A 20,525-nucleotide genomic window follows, 5' to 3' on the forward strand; every position below is an offset into this window, starting at 1 on the left:
TCGTTGATCGCACAGTTTATTGAATTCGTGCCAATCTATCTTCTTGAATGACCGTTTTAGAGTTAGGTCATCTTTCGTACAAGATTTAGGAGTTTTTTTTGTCGATTTCAATATATATTGGAAAATGGTCACTTCCGAATTTGTTTGATAGCACTTTCCAGCTAGTGTAACTGGCTAGAGCGGGAGTTGCTAATGATAAATCTAAACATGAGGTTTCGCCAGTAGTTTGGTTTAGGCGAGTACCCGAGCCATCATTTAGGAAGACTAAATTGTGTTTCAGTAAATATTCCTCAATCACTTTTCCATTTTTATCTGTATTTTTACTGCCCCATTGAACATTATGAGAGTTAAAGTCTCCCAATATTAACATTCTACGTTTATTCTTTATTTCCTTTATCAAGAAATCTAGTTTATTCATAATTATGTCTTCACATGGATTATAGTAATTTATCACGGTTATGGATGTGTTGTCAAAATACAAATTAATCTGTTGCATTTCGATGTCGGTTTCTATGATTGGGTAATCATAATTTAAACTGTTGTGTACATATATGGCACATCCTCCACCGCGCCTTGTTTTCCTGCTTTTAGCAAAACATTTGTAATTAGCGATTTGTATTTTGTCGTGATCGCGGAACCATGTTTCCTGAATACATAATAAATGAATAGTTTCACTTTTTATAGAGTTTAAGTAGAGCAATAACTCATCCCCGTGTCCCTTTAATCCCTGTGCATTCCACTGTAGGATGCGGAATGCCATCTTAGTTCCTTTAATTAACTCGCTTGCATTAATAGCTGACCAGCAGCTATCTTAATTAAAGACAACACCTCTCCTTCTGACTTATCTTTCATAATTTGGATCATTAGTTGAAGAAAGAAGGTTATCAATTCCTCATTTGTTGCTTTAGTTATAAAATTTTCCTTGATTTGTGAAGACGGTCGCCCTGTTTTTTCGCTAGTTTGCCTATCTTGGCGTTGTGGCAAGGGAGGATCTGCCTTTGGGGTGTGATCCGGAAACACATGAGAGTTATCGACTTGGGGGTGGGGTGGTTTTGCTTTACTGTATTTAAACCAAGATCAACAGATGGTTGGGGATTATTTGCGGTGTTTAGATGTTGTTGGTGAGGAGCTAGTTTACGCTCCAATGGTATTGGAGCTTGCGCTTGCATATTATCTTTTTCTTCTTTCAATTGGCGAGCAGCTTGAGCATAGCTGAGATTATTCAGCACTTTTATCTTTTGTACTTCTTGCGCTTTTTGTGCTTGTTCGCATCCATTATATGCAGCGGAATGTTCACCTCCGCAATTTACACATTTGGGAGTGTCCTTTTTTATGCAATCGTCGAAACTATGCTCCTCTCCACATCTGACACATCTCTGTTTCTGTTTGCAAACAGCTATGGTGTGGCCATATCTTTGGCATTTAAAACACCTGGGGCTTGAAGGTATATATAGTTTGACCTTTATTCTTTGGAAACAAAGAATGATGTCTTGGGGAAGTACTATAGCTTCAAATGAAACAATTACACTCCGAGTTGGAACTAAATCTACATGTACATTCCCATCTTGAGGTTCTTCCCTCTTTCGATTTTTCCTTACTATTCTTTTCACGTTAACTACCTTTTGACTCTTTAGTTCTGTTTCTATTTCTTTTTCTGACATCTCAGTCGGTATATCTGATATGACACCTTTCTTCAAATCTAGTTTCAAATTGACCTTCACTGGTACGTTATCAATGATTTGTATATCAGACAATTTCTTATGTTGTTTCGTATCCTTGCATTTAACGAGAATTCCGTTCCGGGTAGACTTTATAAATTCTGGCGATGAGCCGATACAGTTTTGGATAGATTTTGCGATCTTTAACATGCTAACGTTTCTTAATGATTTTTCCCTGTCAATAGGTGTAATGAAAAGCTTTAGATCTTGGTCAGTTGCTATTAGAATTACTGAATTTTGGTTACGAAATACTGAGTTTTGTGGTTCCATATTATCTGATGACGAATCCTCTTTTAGTGATAGGTTCTCAACATTGATACTTCCTTCACGTATCTTTCTTTTTTTTCTTCGAACACTTGCAGACGTGACTGTCTGGAATCCGTCCTTTAGCTCTATTCCTAAATCTTTGGCTTGGCTGCCTGAATCAATATCTGCCATAGCGTTAAGTGAGGAGTCGTCGGGGTTCATGGTCCGCGCCGCGTGCGGCGGGAGATTTAAATCTACTTTGATTTGTTAACTTATTTATGGTGCAGAATTATGTATAAAATGAGCCCAAAATGTTCGCTTACCTTTAGCAAGTCATTTCCTATCTGAAACTAGAGTCGAAAGTATGGAAAGTCCCGTGAAAATCCGATAAATATCCAAAAAAATTGCAACAAGCAACAGACAGACAGCCACGTGCACCGACCTAGCAGCGGGTCGACTGGTAACTTTGACAATAACACTTAACCTCAATCTAGGCTTTTGCGAGTTTTCTTTTTTTCGTAAGAGGCGGCAGAAAAAACTTTTACGGACATAAAAATGATTACTCCTGTAGAAGTCATAGGGTATTCCTTACACCTCCCTAAAGAAAGGGTCTGAGATTGTTGTTCACCCTTATGTTACGAATGGGATGATTTAGCACTACAAGGTAATGATTGTGAGAGTACAGAATATCCTCATAGCTCCTTGTAGCTAAACTAGTACCACCCACTCAAAACAGTTCTCTATCACTAGATGGCGCTAATGATGTTATTTCACAGTTCGAGCTGTGCCAACGAGATGTGCGTATAATTAAGGGGGAGGGCTACTCACATATTAAGACATACGGAGGTGTGCCGCTCTAATGGTAACTTTTATTTTTTACATATTTAAAAATGGGTCCGTTTTTTTTCTCAGAATTTCATTGTGTTTGCATGCAAACACCTGAAAATTGTGAAAAACACCCAATTTTTTTGAAAAATGTCCCCAAATACCCCCTAATATGGGTTTCGAGGCTTGAGCGGCACACCCCGTCCAAACCGAAACAAATATGAGTATCCCCCCTTCCGGGATTGAAACAAATAGTGATCAAAATCGGGGGGGAGGCCCTTACCCCCCCCCCCCCCCCGCCAAAGGAAATAAAAGAGAGAGAAGGAAGGGAAAAGGAAAGAGGAGAGCTCAAAGGGAACACAAAAGAGAAGAAGAAAAGGGTGAAAAGAAGGGGAGATCAGTTGCAATTAACCCAGCCAAAACGTGTGGATCGGGGCTGGGGGCAAAATGCCCTTAATTTCCGCCCCCAGCAAACTTAAAAGAGAGAAAAGGAAGGGAAAGGAAAGGGAAAAAAGAAAACAGAGGAAGACCGGGTAGAGGAGATCAGTTGCGATTTTTCCCGCCAACAAGGTGTGGATCAGGGGGCCGAAAGCGGCTTCCCACACCCCTGCCACTCAGCAAAATAGAGAGAGAGAGAGAGAGAGAGAGAGAGAAGGAAGGGAGGGAAATGGGAAGAGGAGAGAAAGGGAAATATTTGTTTATAAAGAGGAAGAACAAAAAGGGGAAAAGATATGCTTTTGCGCCGCTCTCGCCCCCCCCCCCCCCTCCAAGACCAAGCGCCAGATACGCCACTGTACACCACTGGTGTACTGATGAGAGGGGGGGGGGGGCAAAAAAAAAAATCAAATGTGGTTTATTTTTAATTCGATTTCAGTTAATTCAGTGATTTACAAATAATGTGAAAAGCTTCATTTTCCGGGATTTTCCTCACTTTTTAGTACTTTTGTATGCGTTGGAAAATAACAAATTCCCAATTTACAGTCAGGCAAGAAATATGCTTATTTAGAGGCCTACATGTCAGGGCCCATGGAACAGCGCGACGTGGCTCGGGGGCTCGAGCCCCCCCCCCCCTGACACACTTTAAAAAAAAGTACATTTAAGAGAAATAGAAAAAAAAAGAAAGAGGGAAAGAAAGACAGAATAGTGACCTGCCAGTGTCACCAAATAATGAGATATCAAAATACGCTCATTAGATGCCTAAAACACCTGAGCTTCCGGGGGCTCTGTCCCCTGGACCCTACATAGGGTCCTTAGGCGGGCCCGGGGATGCTCATATCTGGCGGTAATTTAATGCCTAAAACCCCCTAAGCGTCAGCCCCTAGCTAGCTGCATATGGACCCCACGCCAATTTATGCTACGCTCTACCTGATCGTACACTACTTTAGTCTCCCCCACCCACTTTGAAAAACGTTCAGCAGGGCCTGCATGTAACAGCGGGGTGATGCGGGTTTTTTTTTGTGTCTGCTCCCCCCCCCCCCCTCAACGTTTTTTGCTCATACGCCACTGAGTACTAGTATACGAGTTGGCAAATCTATGCAAAATGGTAAGACGCTTCCCCTCTACGGTTTGAAATTGACATTCGGGGATTTCCCTATCCGTTATGCTGGAACAAAGCAACCCAGGTATGGCACGCCACAGCCGTCATAATTGGTCGAGTTTACAAAAAAACAGTCGACCTTACAAAAAAGCAATCGAGTTTACAAAAAAGCAATCGAGTTAACAAAAAAAGCAATCGAGTTTACAAAAAAGCAGTCGAGTTTACAAAAAAGCAATCGAGTTTCCAAAAAAGCAGTCGAGAAAAAAATAAAAGCAGTCAAGAAAAAAAAAAAGCAGTCGAGAAAAAAAAAAAGCAGTTGAGAAAAAAAAAAAAAGCAGTCGAGAAAAAAAAAAAAAGCAGTCGAGAAAAAAAAAAAAAGAAGTCGAGAAAAAAAAAAAAGCAGTCGAGAAAAAAAAAAAGCAGCATTTTTTTTTTTTTATTCTCGACTCCTTTTTTTTTTTTCTTGACTGCTTTTTTTTTTTCTCGACTGCTTTTTTTTTTTTCTCGACTGCTTTTTTTTTTTTTCTCGACTGCTTTTTTTTTTTTCTCGACTGCTTTTATTTTTTTTCTCGACTGCTTTTTTTTTTTTCTCGACTGCTTTTTTTTTTTTCTCGACTGCTTTTTTTTTTTCTCGACTGCTTTTTTGTAAACTCGACTGCTTTTTTGTAAACTCGTTTGCTTTTTTGTAAACTCGATTGCTTTTTTTGTTAACTCGATTGCTTTTTTGTAAACTCGACTGCTTTTTTGTTAACTCGATTGCTTTTTTGTAAACTCGACTGCTTTTTTGTAAACTCGACCAATTATGACGGCTGTGGCGTGCCATAGTGGCGTGCCATACCCAGGTCCCAGGCCAGCTTCCGAGAAGAAGAAGCTGGAAAAACCCAGTTTCGTGCATGTAGCCATAGAATAGATCTACACGAAACTACGTAGGTGTGGTGATCGACGGATGATGATCGTTATTACCACGTACACATCACATGATCACGACCAATCAAGATGGATCCTCGTTTTGGCAATCTCTGGCTTATTATAGCGACATGTGTGTGTATTGTTATGATATCTTGCTACATTTCAGGTAAGAGAATAGAGATTCGATTCCACCATTATTCTAAACCAGGGGCCGGGCCGGGCGCGGGCTGTCAACTTTGGAGTTTGGGGAACTGTATATTTGGCCTAGGTGCATGGAGGCACTCCTACTACTGCTAGTATAGTACAATGCATGAAGTTTAAACCGCGAAAGGGTGCGTTACTTAGTCTTCCATATATCAGCCGTTTATAATAGATTTTAAGGAACAATTCAATTTCAATTCAGAAGTTTGTAGCCCTAGACTAGATCTATATATTCAGACTCTCAGCTGCATAAGGCAGAGGTCCATAAACAGAGCTACCAAGTGTCACGCATTGTGTGTGACGTCACGCATTTCGAGGGTCTGAAAACGTCATTGGTTTTGATTAAGATGGCGCACACAACCGTAAACTGGTGTAGAGTAGTGGCTCTGGGTTGCGGCCGATCGGCGGGAACTGCCGATTCTATTTTTATGCAAATACTTCAATACCCTCAATAAAGAGTCCATATACTTACTTATTAAATAGAAGTCACAAATAACCTAACTGACCCACAGCGTGGTCAGCATTGACCACGTTTCGAAATGCTTCGAGTTCCCCGGTTTGCAGGCACGCATTACCTGGTTTGCGGCACGCGTACGTCACAAAGCTTTATGCGCTACGTCACGATCAAAGCATGTACCAAATTACTACGGGTAACCCAAATTCTCCTGTTTATCTGTTGCTACGGTAAATTTGTCAAGTTTTAAACAATTTCACCTTTTCCTCGAATGGATCATCCCATACGGGGGTACGTACTACTAGAAAATATCGGGTCATAGCGGGTACACACATCAGCACACATACCATCATACACGATCCCGCATGTTATGTGTGTATTAACACCCGCCGCAAACCAGAAAAACACGTAATTACGTGCCGGTTTGCGGCCACCCCATGCAACGGGCCATGCGGTGGCACAATCAAAATATCTGCGATAGGAGACAGACCACAGCCATCATACTTCCACAAAAACATCAAATTTCACCTCTGTAGAATTATGAGTGTGTGAGGTATTGTGAATGGATATTTGAAAGCGTGTTCACTCGTCACACAACATAACTCGTATTTTTAATTTTAGCTACGAGGAAGCAAGGTTGCACTGACAATAAAATACATGAAAGAAAGTATTCCCTTTTCGTTAATTTATTGGGTACTGAACAAAGCTGACAATGCACTTGCAAAGTGCAATCAAGCAAATATAGCAGACTTGATAATGTGAATATTGCACGGGGATTACATAATGATCAAAGATGAGAATGAACATGAATAAATGGAATGTACATAATGAATGAATAGAGCTTACGACATCTATGAAATGACGTCGAAAGTCCAATGTAAAGAAGAGAGTTGAGAACGAAGGAAGGGGCTCACGCGATGAATGCTGCGGAGGCTTGAAGGCGGAGATGAAGCTTCGTAGTCGTGGCTGAGGAGCCGTGAAGAATCTCGACGCTGATGCTCGTGATAAAGATGATAAAGAAGCTCTCAGGCGAGAAGAGAAGAGAAGAGATGTGGCGCTCGACGACGGAACAGTGGGTCGTTCGATGTCGGAGGCGAAGAGTATAAATGTAGACATCAAGCCGGCGGTGAAATAGACGGAGCAGTGAGTCGCTCGATGAATGATCCGGACTTTGATGGAGAAAATCATCAGAGTTATGTGAGTCGAACTCGTTGATGAAAAAGACGAACTACGGTGAGTCGAGCTCGTATAAGAAAAGAGCTACCGGAACGAAGAAACTGGCAGCTCCCAGCGGAGAATCAAGCGCCATGTCGGGTTCTGATTATAACGTTCCACTGGGAGACTGCAGCCCATTGAACACGGCAGAAGAAGAGTTGTAGAATGAAGCCTGGAGAGGAAATTATGGAGACGTCGTGACTCGACCAAGGTGAAAGCGGGAGTGGAGAAAAACCTCGTGGAGTTGAAAATACGCGGGTGAATGGGTGCGCGGAACCACGGTGCTCGATTGGAAGGAAATACACACGTACGTGGTCCGAATAATGAATATTAATAAGTAGTGTGATGGAAAAATGATGGAAAAATACTGGGAACATGAATGTACGGTGAAAGTAGGGCGAATGTAAGAGCCGCTACACCTCCAATCGGACAAATATCGGACAAATAGAGCTACAATATTGATCTAGTCATGCCTCGATCTCTTAACTTAAAAGTTAGCACCTGCTGGAATTTTCATCGGCGACTGGTGCCGTAGATTTCCGACATCGCTGACGGATACTCCGTACCGACAGGAGCATCTGCTACGGATGTTTTCGGCAAAGCAGAACTTACCGGGGAATCCACGGTAGGTTTCAATGATTATTATCGAGTCATATTTATTTTATTTTTAAAACAAATACCCCTGGCCGCAAACAGGGCTATGCCGCAAACCGGAGACTCTACTCTATATTCGTGGAAAGGTCACAAGGTCACTCAGTCAAAACTCACAGCAGCAAGTTAAGGGAAATCTGTCACTAAATACAAGTCTAAACAGTACCGTATTTGCCGGCGTAAAGGCCGGCGTATTTTTGGAAGAGAAAATATCAAAAAGTTGGGGTCGGCCTGTACGACGAAAGAGTAAAAAAAATACAAAAACGTAAGTCAAAACCAACACGAATTTGCACATATGGGACTAAAAACGGTAAAAAAACTATACCACTATGATACAGGACATTTTCAAACATCTTACCAGGGTTTGTGAGTTAAATGGATTCCGCATGTAAGAGGCCCTTTTGAAGATAACCGTTGCACCGAGAGTCTTTTTTCCCCCTATCATAATCCCCTTAATCCCCCACCCGGACCACACAGCTCGTAAATCTCACTCCCGAAACTGAGTGACATAGGGCTCGCGAAATGCATTGTTGGAAATACACATCGGCTGCTATCGACCAAAATGACGTCATTTTCTCGGTGACTCGCATGGCTTAAAAGCCTTTTTTTTACGACCAAGTGTTTGGAGAGCTTAGGGAAGCAGGCCGGGTTGCGTAACACTTCGTAACATTTGGATCGCCAGAGGGCATCTGTGGTCTGATAAAGGCGGCTGTTCATGGATTTGATGGCTGAAGAGGGTTACATTACTTGTTGTTAAGCCAAGTTAATCTTGAATATCTTTCCCTCGGGAAATTCTTTCGAGACTGAAACTCCATCTAAAACACCTCCCTGATCTTACCGACAATTTTATCTTGCAATGTTGACATGAAGACGAAAATAACTTCCTAAAACAACTTTTGCCGATATTTCTTGATCGTGCCAAGTTCAAGTTCGTGCCAATGCATTGCAAAAGTAAAGGAAAGGACCGTTTAACGGACCTGCCGCGAAGCATCCATCCAAAGTCGCCATTTTGTTTTTCCATTTTATGCAATTTCGCATAACACCGTACATTGTGGTAGGGGTATATCTGCCTGCGATCGCTTTTTTAGCTAAACTTACGGTAAATTATAAGAATATTGATGAATTTGGCATCAGTTTGTAAAAAAAAAATAGTGTTTTAAGAGAAAATTACGATTATTTTGTTTTTGCAATGACGACCTTCGTCATTGCCTTGTTTTTGTTCACATTGTGCCCCATTAATATTCTTATCCTGGTTTTCCCTATCGTCCGGATATCCCATTCGTTTTGCACGTAGTGCTTGTCATTCCTATCTAGGTTCTTTCCTCATGTCCTTTTCCTTTCAAATTTCGTAGACATCATCTCTAACATCTCATCCAGGTCACTACGTTCTTCGATTTTTGAAATCACTCATGCATAACCGTCCAGGCGCCATTTTGTCCGTTTCTGGTCCATTTTAAGGCCTTTCTTTATTCCTTTCTCTCTCCACTATCCTAGATCCTACAAACTTCTAACAAATTCCTTTAGATAGTCTAAGAAAGTTTCTTTAATCTGCGACGTATAACCTGACCTTCAAAATGCCATCTTCGTACTCAAAATTCAAATCTGAAACCGACTTCGTCAAAAAACTTTAACATTCTTGAAAAATGGACCCCTACAAATCTAAAAATTGCAATAACTTTCTTTTACCAATTCCGTTTCGTCTCATCTTTTTGCAGTATCTTTATCTCATAATTGCACATAGCCATGCCAAATTTCACGCTTCAATGGCTATGCAAAACATAAATAGCGCCCTCTAAAGTTCTGGGAATTGGCTTTCTTTCTGTGGCCGTATCTCCATAATGGCTTGGCAGACCCGTACCTTTTTTTGGATTAGATACTTGAAGATATGCCCTTTCCAACCATATACAAAATTATATACCCTATCACCGACCAAATTTGAGAAAATTGCCCTCCAAATTCGCCATTTTCAAGAAAATTCCGAAATAACTTCAACTTGCTCTAAAATGGCGATTTTTATACCTACATCAGTGAAACTTGACAGACACATGTATCCATATACGTGACAACTGTTAGACCGCGGGCCGAGGTGCATTTTCTTTTCATCTCGTGCCTCAAATTTGTATCTAGCTGTATTTTGGTCAACATGTTTAAAAATATTTATTACAGTCACATCTGAAACTCGTCAGTAACAAAACTTGCACATTTTCTGAAAATATCAAAAAACAAAAAACAAATTTGAGACAATTTTTCACTTTCTACGGTAAGAATGACCAATCACAATACGTTGCTGATAGCATGATGTGTGGAGTGACTGGCTTTTGGCCAATCATATTCTTTGTTTTATGCGCACGCCTATGCGACTTTTACTGTGCACTGCGACTTTCACTGTGTACTATGGCGACTTCTGAGTCGTTTGATGCCAGTGAGACGGACAATTCTGAGGCTGGTGAATCCGCTTTCTGTTCCATACATGTCATCGATACTCAGAGCAAGATTATACCATTTAGTGATAAAAGCTATCAAAAGTGTAAGGAGTGTGCAGCTAAGTGGGTAATCGTGGAAGAGAGTTTAGAAAGTGAAGTTGCAGAGAAGTTGCAAGAACACGTACACGAAAGTGAAGGTGTGGGACAAGTCGGTCTTCAGTCATCGACAACAAGCAGGTAAGTTATCACCTAATATATTGGTATAGATCTAGATATCTAGGCCTGCATGAAATGAAAAGTGTTCACATTTTCCCCGAAATAAAAATTGCACTTGAAAAAAGAGCAGAAATTACAAATTTGGTCTAGAGTAGTAGAGAACAGACTAGATCTAGACCTCTCATCTACTATGTCTATGGTCCTGGATTACAGGATAGATTTTCTAGGTCTAGATCTACTACTACTAGACCCTGTCCCTACTACTACTGTCTAGACCCTCTACTTTTTTTCGTCTACAGATAAATTATAAAATAGTCTAATTCTTGACTCTTGCTTGTGTCAAGAAATTAAGCCATTTACATAGGCCTAACTACTTAAACTAGGTCCAGCAGTTCTTGTATTTTAGCAGATTGAACTTTAATAGAAATTATTTATTAGTCTACATCTCTCACATTTTCTTTTACTAGGGAGCACCATACTCGGCTTCGAGGATATCATGCTGAATGTTACCGACACTTTTGCAACGTAACGACAATCAGTAGAGCATTGACAAGACTTCAGAAGAAGAGAGGTAATAAACAATGATTAAATGCTGCTAAAATAATTTAAACAGTACAGTACAAAGACAAAGAAGAGAAGGAGAGTGTTTGATCTGTGCGTGTGTGAGGCAGTGCAAAAGAAGACACCGGTAGGTGCAATTGTGCAATAATTGTTCTGCATCTACACATTTAGATCTACTGGCGATTTCAAGTTCAGTGTCAAAAGCCACAACACTGAACTTGAAATGCGGCTGGTGTTGGAATTGACCTCGGAAAATATGTTGTTGAATGTTGTCTGCTGAACCGAGTATCATGGTTCGCTTTGACGATTTATTTGTTATTTCCCTATTCCCCAACACAAATCGCCTAGAGATTGGGAAATTTGTGATTTGAAGTTCGGTGTTGGTGTTGGTGATCTTAAGATCATGAACCAAATGATAACGTCACAGCAAAGTTAAGCGAAATCCAATTTACAGTCAAAATGTTTTACAAATCATCAGAGCTATATATGTGTCTATTTTCTAAAGATTAATAACATTTTCTCTTTTGATTTGAAAATACGATTTTAGATTTTACATCCTGTTTGATGAAATTTGAATGCCATTTCTCACTGATTTCACTTTCGTTGTATAGCCTTTTCGCTTGAAATCGTGAGTGGATCACATAAAAGGCGTGACATCACTCAGTATTGAGCTATTTCTCAAGTACAGTCAGTGTTGGAGCTTGGTTCAGCAGCTTGATCCACACTTTCAACACCAACACCACATTGAGTTATATATTCAGAAAATCAGAATGATTTTGATAAAATTGGTTTTAATCAGTATTTTTTCCCCTGTCTGTTCCTTTCTTCCTTCTCTTTTTCTTGTTAAACCCACAGATGCTGAGAAGACATCTACAGAAGATCCAGAGGAAGTGTCAGCAAGTGAGGATGCCCCTGCACCCAAGAGACTGCTGCGGTCGAGAGTATCCCATGAAAATCAACCCTCTACCAGCCATGACTTTGATAAGCCGCATGTATTGCCAGTCCATTGCATTATCTGCAAAGGAGCTAAGTATATCCGCGAACAGTCTTCTGGTAAACGGAAGGTAGAAAAATTAATTCTTTGTGAAAGAAAAGATGGGGGGCATCTGTTAGAGGCCGCTTTATTAAAGCAAGATGAACAATTGCTTTTACACATACGTGGGAAAGATCTTGTTGCAATAGAAGTAAGGTACCATAAATCGTGCTATTACAGGTATACAAAAGTTGTGAAGAGATGTAATACTTATAAACAGGATACTCAGCAAACAGTAATATATGATAAGTCATACTCTAGTTTCTGCAAAAAGGTAATTGAGGAAAGGATAATGAAAAATAAGGAGATCCTTAGGCTGACTAAGCTGAACCAACTCTTCATCAAGGAAGTCAGGGGAGTTGAAGGATTAGATGCCTCCTCCTTCAAAACCTACCGATTGAAAGCACGATTGAAATCCTGCAAAAACAGGGTAAAGATATGAATATACCAATTTCTGTTCAAACACAGTTGTTTGGGACAACTAAGGTCACACTTGTATGATGTTGTATTTTACTGTTCATGTGATTTATATGAAAACTTTAGAGATTGATGAGGCTTAAAAATTTATAACCACTTTGAATATATAGTCATTTACAGTATTTGTGAGGTAAATGTATATACTTCCAGCAAAATGTTTTTGATGCCCAAGTCTAGTAGTGGTTTATTGACTGCACTGCACATTCAATTGTTTATGGTACATAGTCATTTAGACAAACATAACATGAATCCATTGTTACCATGTTTCACTCAGGTGTACATGTACATGTAAATGCGTACCCATCTAACCAGAGCAGTACATATTTTGTTGCTAGGTATTACTACATGCAGGTAAAGAGAAGTGTCATAAAGCATAACAAGTGCTCTATAAACAGGAACCAATATTTTATTTTGAAAATTCCTGATACATGTTGAGTAATGGTCATTCCCTTTGTCATTCTGGAAAGTATTTGTTCTTCATGTATTTTTTTTTCATCATGACTTGACACTGAAAGTTGTTTCTCAATATGTTAATGTAAGGGAAGAAAATACTTGTAGATGTCGGGAGATAAATGTGTTTTTTGCCTCTATTCACTGCTAAATAAATACATTGTACCATTGTAGGTATAGATTTGAACTGGACATGTAAGTATTTTGTTCCATTGTGAAAAAATATTCTAATTGTGCACTATCGGAGGATTGAGATTAAGTAGTTCACAATTTTGTAAATACCATGATTAGTAATTGAAATGTATTCACGTTTAAGTTTATGTTTTATGCTGTACAAATGTGGGTATCTGGCAATTCTTGTTTTTGTCATCAACGTAATGGAGGGAAAATATTGTTAAAAATATAATTAAATCATCAAATCATCAAAGGCAAGTAGCAAGGAAGTTGATTTATGTCTGGTTTCCATGCCTTGTATGAATCAATGATGGATTTTCTCCCTCTAACAGTACACAATGATATTGAACATTTGAAAGTCATTGTATGAATTAATTCTCTGTATTGCTAGTACAGTAGACTTATACTTGTTCACAATCTGTTGGGGCAGTTTAATAGATTTGGTATTAAGGAATGAGTTTGATCATTGTTATGAAAAAAACAAAAACAAAACTGCCTGGAAATTTCCTTTAAGAGCCAGAAAAGTGTACCTCATCATGAATACAATTTATTTTTCTTACAATGAATCTACTTCATACTATGCATTACGTCTACTGCCCCCCCCCCACCCCATTGTCAAAACTTCCTGTGATTTTGCAATGTATTTGAGATACATGTAGTTAAAAGATGATTAAAAATATTGATTGAATATGGAAATTTTGGCTTATCTATCTTGACACCTGTTCAAATTGTGTTTTAATGTAAATTAATTTATTGGATTGTTTGTGTGTGTGTGTATGCACTGTATATATATATATAGAGAGAGAGAGAGAGAGAGAGGGGGGGGGGGGGGCAGACATACAGCCAGAGAGAGAGAGAGAGGGTGAAGTTTTCAGTATAAGTGTGGGGGGTGCTATATTTGTGATGGGATACCGAAGGATGGTTCAAGTTGTGTAGTAAGTGATGAATACTGGTAGTCAAAATGCATTGAAACCATGATTATACTCATTAAAAGATGTGCATCCTCATGTGCACACATTGATATCCCCCCAAACAAATAAAAACAAAAATGAATAAATACATAAATAAAAGTACCACAGTCTACCAAAGTCCCCATTATCTCCTGACCCCCCCCCCTCTTTTCCACTTCTCTCCCCTCTCTATTAATCTCTCTCTTTATTTATCTCTATTTATTTTCAAGATTGTTTTTGTTTGTTGTTTAATCAAAGGGGGAAGTCCATCCTGAATAGAAGCAGAAAAAAGTTACATTGTGGAGTTGTCGAGTTGTGTTTCATTAATCACACCTTCAAAAATTGATAACTTGCTTACTTTCAAAACTTGCTGAAAACTTTCACTGTCGTCTTCCTTTCATTTTTCTGACTTTATTTAAACTAAAATATTTGTTAGGATGGACTTAACCTTTAAATAAAGAAAAATATAACACCAACCATTCCAAGACAGACTTGGGTGTTATTCCCTGGGTGAAACAAAACCTCCAAGTCCAATAAAATCCTGTGGAACCCATTAGCACAACACAGATCTCAAGATTTGAACACAAGAGGGCGCTGTAACTTTTTTAAATTAGCATAATTAATTAATGTGCAACTTATTGCACTGACGAGTTATCAATTGTTATTCAATGATTTTTGTTCTATTGAGTAACAAAAATTTAGGTATATACAAGAGTTGAGGCACGAAAATGAAAAATAAGCCACATATTTGATCTATGGCCCGCGGTCTATGTCAGCCAAGTTTGGTAAAATTTGAATATGTCAGCGCAAAGTTATCGCCAAAAATGAAGAATTTAATATGCATTACGTAATAGCGCGTTTGATGCGTGCAATACGTTGCGCGCAGATAACAATGGTGTCAAACTGACCGCAATGAAGTGCTCTTTCGAATGATACCAAGTATGGTATATGTTCACACAGAAAATTGTGAGTAAATCGCATTTGAACAAGGGTCACTACACGAATTCCGCCGAGTTTACGCCCGAATCTAACACGTATCGGCTATGACGTCATTTTTTCAGACTGCTTTTCGCCCCTTAAACATCCTTTTTTTTCCTTGAAAATTTGCAGTGACATGCCGAGTTCCAATACGCAGGGCACCTCTTGGCCGGATTTTTGAAATTGGTCAAGGGGGCCATTTAAGACGCCATTTTGTCCTATAGATCTATTTTACATCACGTGTTTCGATAGGATTATCATAGAAAAAAGAGTGGTTTACAATAACAACCATGAAATTCTCTTTCTAATGATACCAAATACGGCCCATAAAGAGACATAAAGAGAGAGAGAAAAAACAATTTATCTCCGGTCATAATACAGATCCTGTACGTTTTCCGCCCATGCATTACACGCATTGTCTATGGGTCATATCGGGTTCACGCTTTTGGCCCCCAGAACGATCTTTATTGCAATGACGAACATGCACCAAATGCCATTGGTTTTTGCACGCAGTGCTGATTGCGAGCCCTTTCTAGGTTCTTTCCCCTATCCCAATTTCTATCAAACTTCGTAGGCATAGTCACTACCATCCCATCAAGGTCACTGTTGAGGCCTTTCTTTCGCCATCTATCTCTAATATTACAGAAGCTACAGACTTCGTACAAATTGCTCTGGATAGTCCGAGAGAAGCTCTTTCGTTTGACACGTAGAAACATTGCGTCATTGCACGCACATCGTTGTGACACGATTGCATTTCTAGTGTCCGTTTTTTTTTTTCTTCCCTTTTTGAAATGTCAAAGTTGGGGTGCGGCCTTATCGCTGGTAAATACGGTAGTCAATCCTTAAGTATTTGCTCCAGTCATCCTAGCATAGGCAGTCAAGGTCGACAGAGCTCTGCAGTAAAAAATATGAGCAGGGCCAACAACAGTAGACCTTTGTTGACGTTGAGCAAAAGAGGAACGAAAAAGGAGGAATCAGAGAATGACAAACCAACCGGTACACATATACCACAGACTGACAGCAATGACCTGTGTTGTGATGGTTGTCATGGCACTCGCACAAGGTCTTTAGTCCAGTGTGAATTATGTAAGAATTGGCTATGCCCACGATGTGCAAATCTTGAAGCTAAACTTATCAAGGACATAGGGAAATGGAGTACTATTCACTTCTTCTGCATGACATGTGATTTAGAAGCCAAACTGAAATTGCACACACCATACACTTCAATAAAGTCTGATGAAATCACAGTACCTCCCTCTCCGAACCAAGCTAATCATGTCACGGGCCCACAGACCGATCACTTCAAACCTGTCATGGACATGATGCAAAGGATTGAGACTAAAATAATGAAGCTTGAGAATGATAATGAGCAGCTGAAGGCAGATTTGCACCATCTTTCATACAGATCACCTCTCACTGTTCCTGCACATGGGGACCAGTTCCTTATACCCCTGCTCATCAGAAAACAGAAAATCACCACAGGATGCTATCCCAGATGCAATACCAATCCTGGAAGAGTACAGAGACCAAGTCGAGACAGAAGGAAGAACAACATTATCTTTCACAATGTAGAGGAAAGCAAATCAGAGACAAAAAATAAGCGACAAGAAGATGATCAACAATTTGTTCTGAAAATTCTCACCGTTCTTCAGTTCAAGAATATAAACATTGTGAAAACAACCAGACTTGGTTACAAGCAGCGAGACAATAGCATCCCTAGGGTTCTCCTAGTTCAGCTGGCTGTCCCAAGAGATGAGATTCTCCTCAAAGCCAAGATGTCGAGACACCATGGAGTCTACAACAAGATATTTATTTATTTTCACACAAACTTCTACGGGAAGAGTTGAAAAAGAGAAGGGCTGATGGCGAGAAATGCATAATCCGTGGTGGTAGAATTGTACATGTGAGAGACACCAATTACCACTCTAGCTATTCATCACCTTACTCATCAGGCTCAGCTAGCTCTCAAGCAAAGCAACCGGCTGCAGTCGAAGTTGTAGACATCTCAAGTGATGAAGAGGTACACTTGAAAATAACACCACCCACCACAGTCAGAGAGACAGCAGAGAAAGAAGAGCATGTTAGTTTCCCACAATTACATGACAAGCAGAATGTTGATAGCCAAAAATCAGGTATGCTCAGGATTTTGAAGCGGAAGGAGGGATATAGTTTTGCAGTGCAGACAGACGTGTCGAAGTTGGACCATGCTATGCCTGCAAATGTAACAGACCATGCAAACTTGAATGAAGCTGAATTTCACATCATGGGTGCAGCACTCCTGGATAATGGACCACGTCCCTTCAGTTCAGTTCAGTTCAGTTCAGTTTATTAATATCATCATTTCGCAGCCTGGGCTGAATTGCATGACGATTTACAATTAAAAACATATCATATTTCTTTCACAATTGTTTCAAATAATACTAGTTAAAATACCATATAATTAACAAAGACAATGGATTGTCATCAATAGTTAGATCACTTTCTAGTGACAATTCACAATATTAGCATTAAGAATAATTCAATATATATATATATATATATACAACAACAATATTTCCATTAATAATATTATGTAATTTGGTTTTGCATCATTCAGTAGAGATGGGGTAAATAAGTCATTGATAAGGTATTTAAGTGCTTAATTGAACAAAAAATAAACTTGTTGATACCTGTAATGCTATGCTATGCTTATTACCCATGCTCATGCTTCGATAAGCGATTAGGCCCCTGGAAATATAATTATATGAGAAATATGTTCTGATTTCAAAATATATATATCGCTAATAAATAAATAATTAAATAGTGACACCGGTTTCGTCAAAAAGAGTTTGGCGTACATTGTTCTCTATTCACCCCTTTTATACGACCTTGACATTATTCATTTAGGCAAGTTGTCAGAAATGGAATGGAGCTATTCTGATATCTTTTTGTCCTGGCATTGATATTTTTGTACGTTCGGCTGGTCCTGAGCTGCATGGAATGAGTTGTGTCGTTGAGAGGGAACACATTCGAGTATATATGGGAACGTACACATGCTTCGGCAAACTTTGTACATAGGTCATGCCTTCTTTCTTCTAATGTTTCTATTGAAGCTTCTTTGAGAGCAGTTGTGTAAGTGAGTTCAGCTCCAAGAACAATCCTCATCGCCCTCTTTTGGATTTTTTCCAGTGCACTAGTCTGCAGCTTTGTGAGTCCAGGGTGCCACACCGGTGCTGCGTATTCCAGAGCTGGCCGGACGTAGGACTTGTATACGGCAACTAGGTCTTCTCGTGGGATTCTAAATCTCTTCAGTCTGCTCAATATATGTACCCGTTTCTTGCTCTTCGACAGCATTTCTTTGACTTGTTTGTCCCATTTTAGGTCACCTTGAACCCAGACACCGAGGATTTTCGTTTCATTGACCACCTCCAAAACATTCGGGTCTAGAGATATGTCTAGAGCCTGGAAGTCAACGGTCCGCCATGGTGTGTCATTTTTCTTCACACAGATAACCATCCTATGGCACCAGGTAACAGGCTCACCAACAGGGACTGGTTCGATGACACCAAACTGGACATCATGGTCCAACCCAGCCTTCAAAGCATCACGCCAGTGGATGGGGAAAGGTACCGGAGTGTGATGTGCGACCGTCTCAGCGTCAGGATCTACCATCTGTTTCATTGGTGGGCTGTCCATGAGGGGCAGGGTCTGATGCTCACATGTGTTGATGAATGCACCCACCTTATAGTAGTCGAGTAGATATTGCTGTAACTTCTGACGATAAGCGTCAGTAGCCGGGAACGGTAGTTTTGTTGGGGGTGGTGGAGGGTGTTGGCAACGGGGGCAACGATGAGTGACGGTTGGTACCTCCTGTAGAGCTGCAGTTGTGTCTAGATTGTGTGATTCCTGTGTAGCACCAATCGCTGGAAAGCTGTTGGAGATGAGTCCGAGATCAATGCAGGCTTCTTTACTGAGGAAGATCTTGTCAGAGCCGTCAGTGACATAGGTCATTTGCCTGGAGTGGAGGACCTGGCCCCAACCATCTCTGCCCGAAAAGCGTAGGATGGCAGCTCCAAGGATCTTGATGCCTCCTGTGGTAGCAGTATGCATCCTCATAGTGACTGGGATGAGGTCCGAAAGACGTAACCCAAGATGACGGGTGAGCTTCAAGCCAGCCAGGCAGCTCTGCCATCCTGTATCAGCCATGGCGGATGCTGGGCAAGTCATAGTAGGGGTGGAGACTTTAAAACCCAAGGCTTCATAGTCATCAGACACAATCGTGACGGTCACGCCAACATATGGTTGAGGCACAGATCTCCTTCTAAGCCATGTGGCGGAGAGGTTGCCATAGATATGGTGGTAAAGGGTAATGGTCATGGGGAAGCCTCCTTGTTTGGTCTTCTTGTATGTGCTCCTAGCGGCATTTGTCGAGTGTGAATCCAGAAGTGAGGAGGCTGACTGTTTGCCAGCCTCTTCGGCTTCAATGAACAGGAAAACCTCCTGTGTCATGTCCTGGTTCTTATCACCAAGGATACCACGGGTGAGTACATCTCGCATCATTGCTTCAGTGTAGTTGACATCAGCGTCACAGCTAGGGCATTTGATGAGAAATTTACATATGCCTGCATGACCACGCAGGCGGGCTCCAAAGCTACGTACGGTTTCATCACGGTCCTGACGCATATTATGCAGTGTGACCCTGGCGACCATGGTATTCTCCTCACGAACAGCAAGCTTCTTAATAGCCGCCAGGACCTCTTTCTCCAATTGGCCAGTGAGTCCGGGGCATTCGACGACGGGCATTGTCGTTAGGCTTGTATAAGTACATAGGACATAAATAAGTACCTGTCTATTTGTTTACACCAGCTGACACTTGGTTGACTAGCTAACGACTTAAATTTCTATTCCTTAAAATTCTATTATAAATGACTGATGTGGAATACTAGTTAACACACTCTTTCGCGACAATGAAATCAACAGGCCACTTTTTTTTCTTTCTTGAGATTATGTACAATTTGTGAGACCCAATGGTGAATGGAGTAAAAATTAGTTTGGCATGGATTAACTTGAGCATTTAATTAATCAAACAGTATAAAGGAACTACACTGGTTGCCAATTCGCCAGAGAATTACATTTAAAATATTAATGATAGTCTACAAAGCTCTAAATGGTCAAAGTCCTAGTTACGTCACTGAATTGTTGCATATCAAGTCCCAAACTCATGGTCGTAACCTTCGTAGTACACAAGACACATTTATGTTGCAAATACCCCCATAAAAAACCAAAGTAACCCTCGGGGACCGGTCATTTCTCTGTGCTGCCCCTAGATTATGGAATAAATTACCACTAGAAATAAGGAAAGCCCCATCACTAGATAATTTTAAATCAAAACTGAAAACTCACTTGTTCATATAGTATGTATAGCACAGCATTTACGAGCTCTTGTGGCGCAGTAGAATATATCCACATAGTTTTTGCGCTTTACAAATGAATATATATATATATATATATATAAGTTAAAAGTGTTT

General features: G+C 40.2%; 1 protein-coding gene across 1 annotated transcript; it reads left to right on the top strand.

Moving 5' to 3' along the window:
- The first annotated feature begins 9,827 nt into the window (after positions 1 to 9,827).
- On the top strand, positions 9,828 to 13,786 carry LOC115921220. The gene is made up of 3 exons (XM_030978471.1): positions 9,828 to 10,416; positions 10,863 to 10,966; positions 11,812 to 13,786. The coding sequence occupies exons 1-3, from the start codon at positions 10,052 to 10,054 to the stop codon at positions 12,429 to 12,431; spliced, it is 1,089 nt and encodes a 362-aa protein (XP_030834331.1). The 5' UTR covers positions 9,828 to 10,051; the 3' UTR covers positions 12,432 to 13,786.
- The last annotated feature ends 6,739 nt before the right edge of the window (positions 13,787 to 20,525 follow it).

The sequence above is a fragment of the Strongylocentrotus purpuratus genome, unplaced genomic scaffold (genome assembly GCF_000002235.5).
Source record: "Strongylocentrotus purpuratus isolate Spur 01 unplaced genomic scaffold, Spur_5.0 spur5_scaffold_1, whole genome shotgun sequence".
Lineage (NCBI taxonomy): Eukaryota > Metazoa > Echinodermata > Echinoidea > Camarodonta > Strongylocentrotidae > Strongylocentrotus > Strongylocentrotus purpuratus.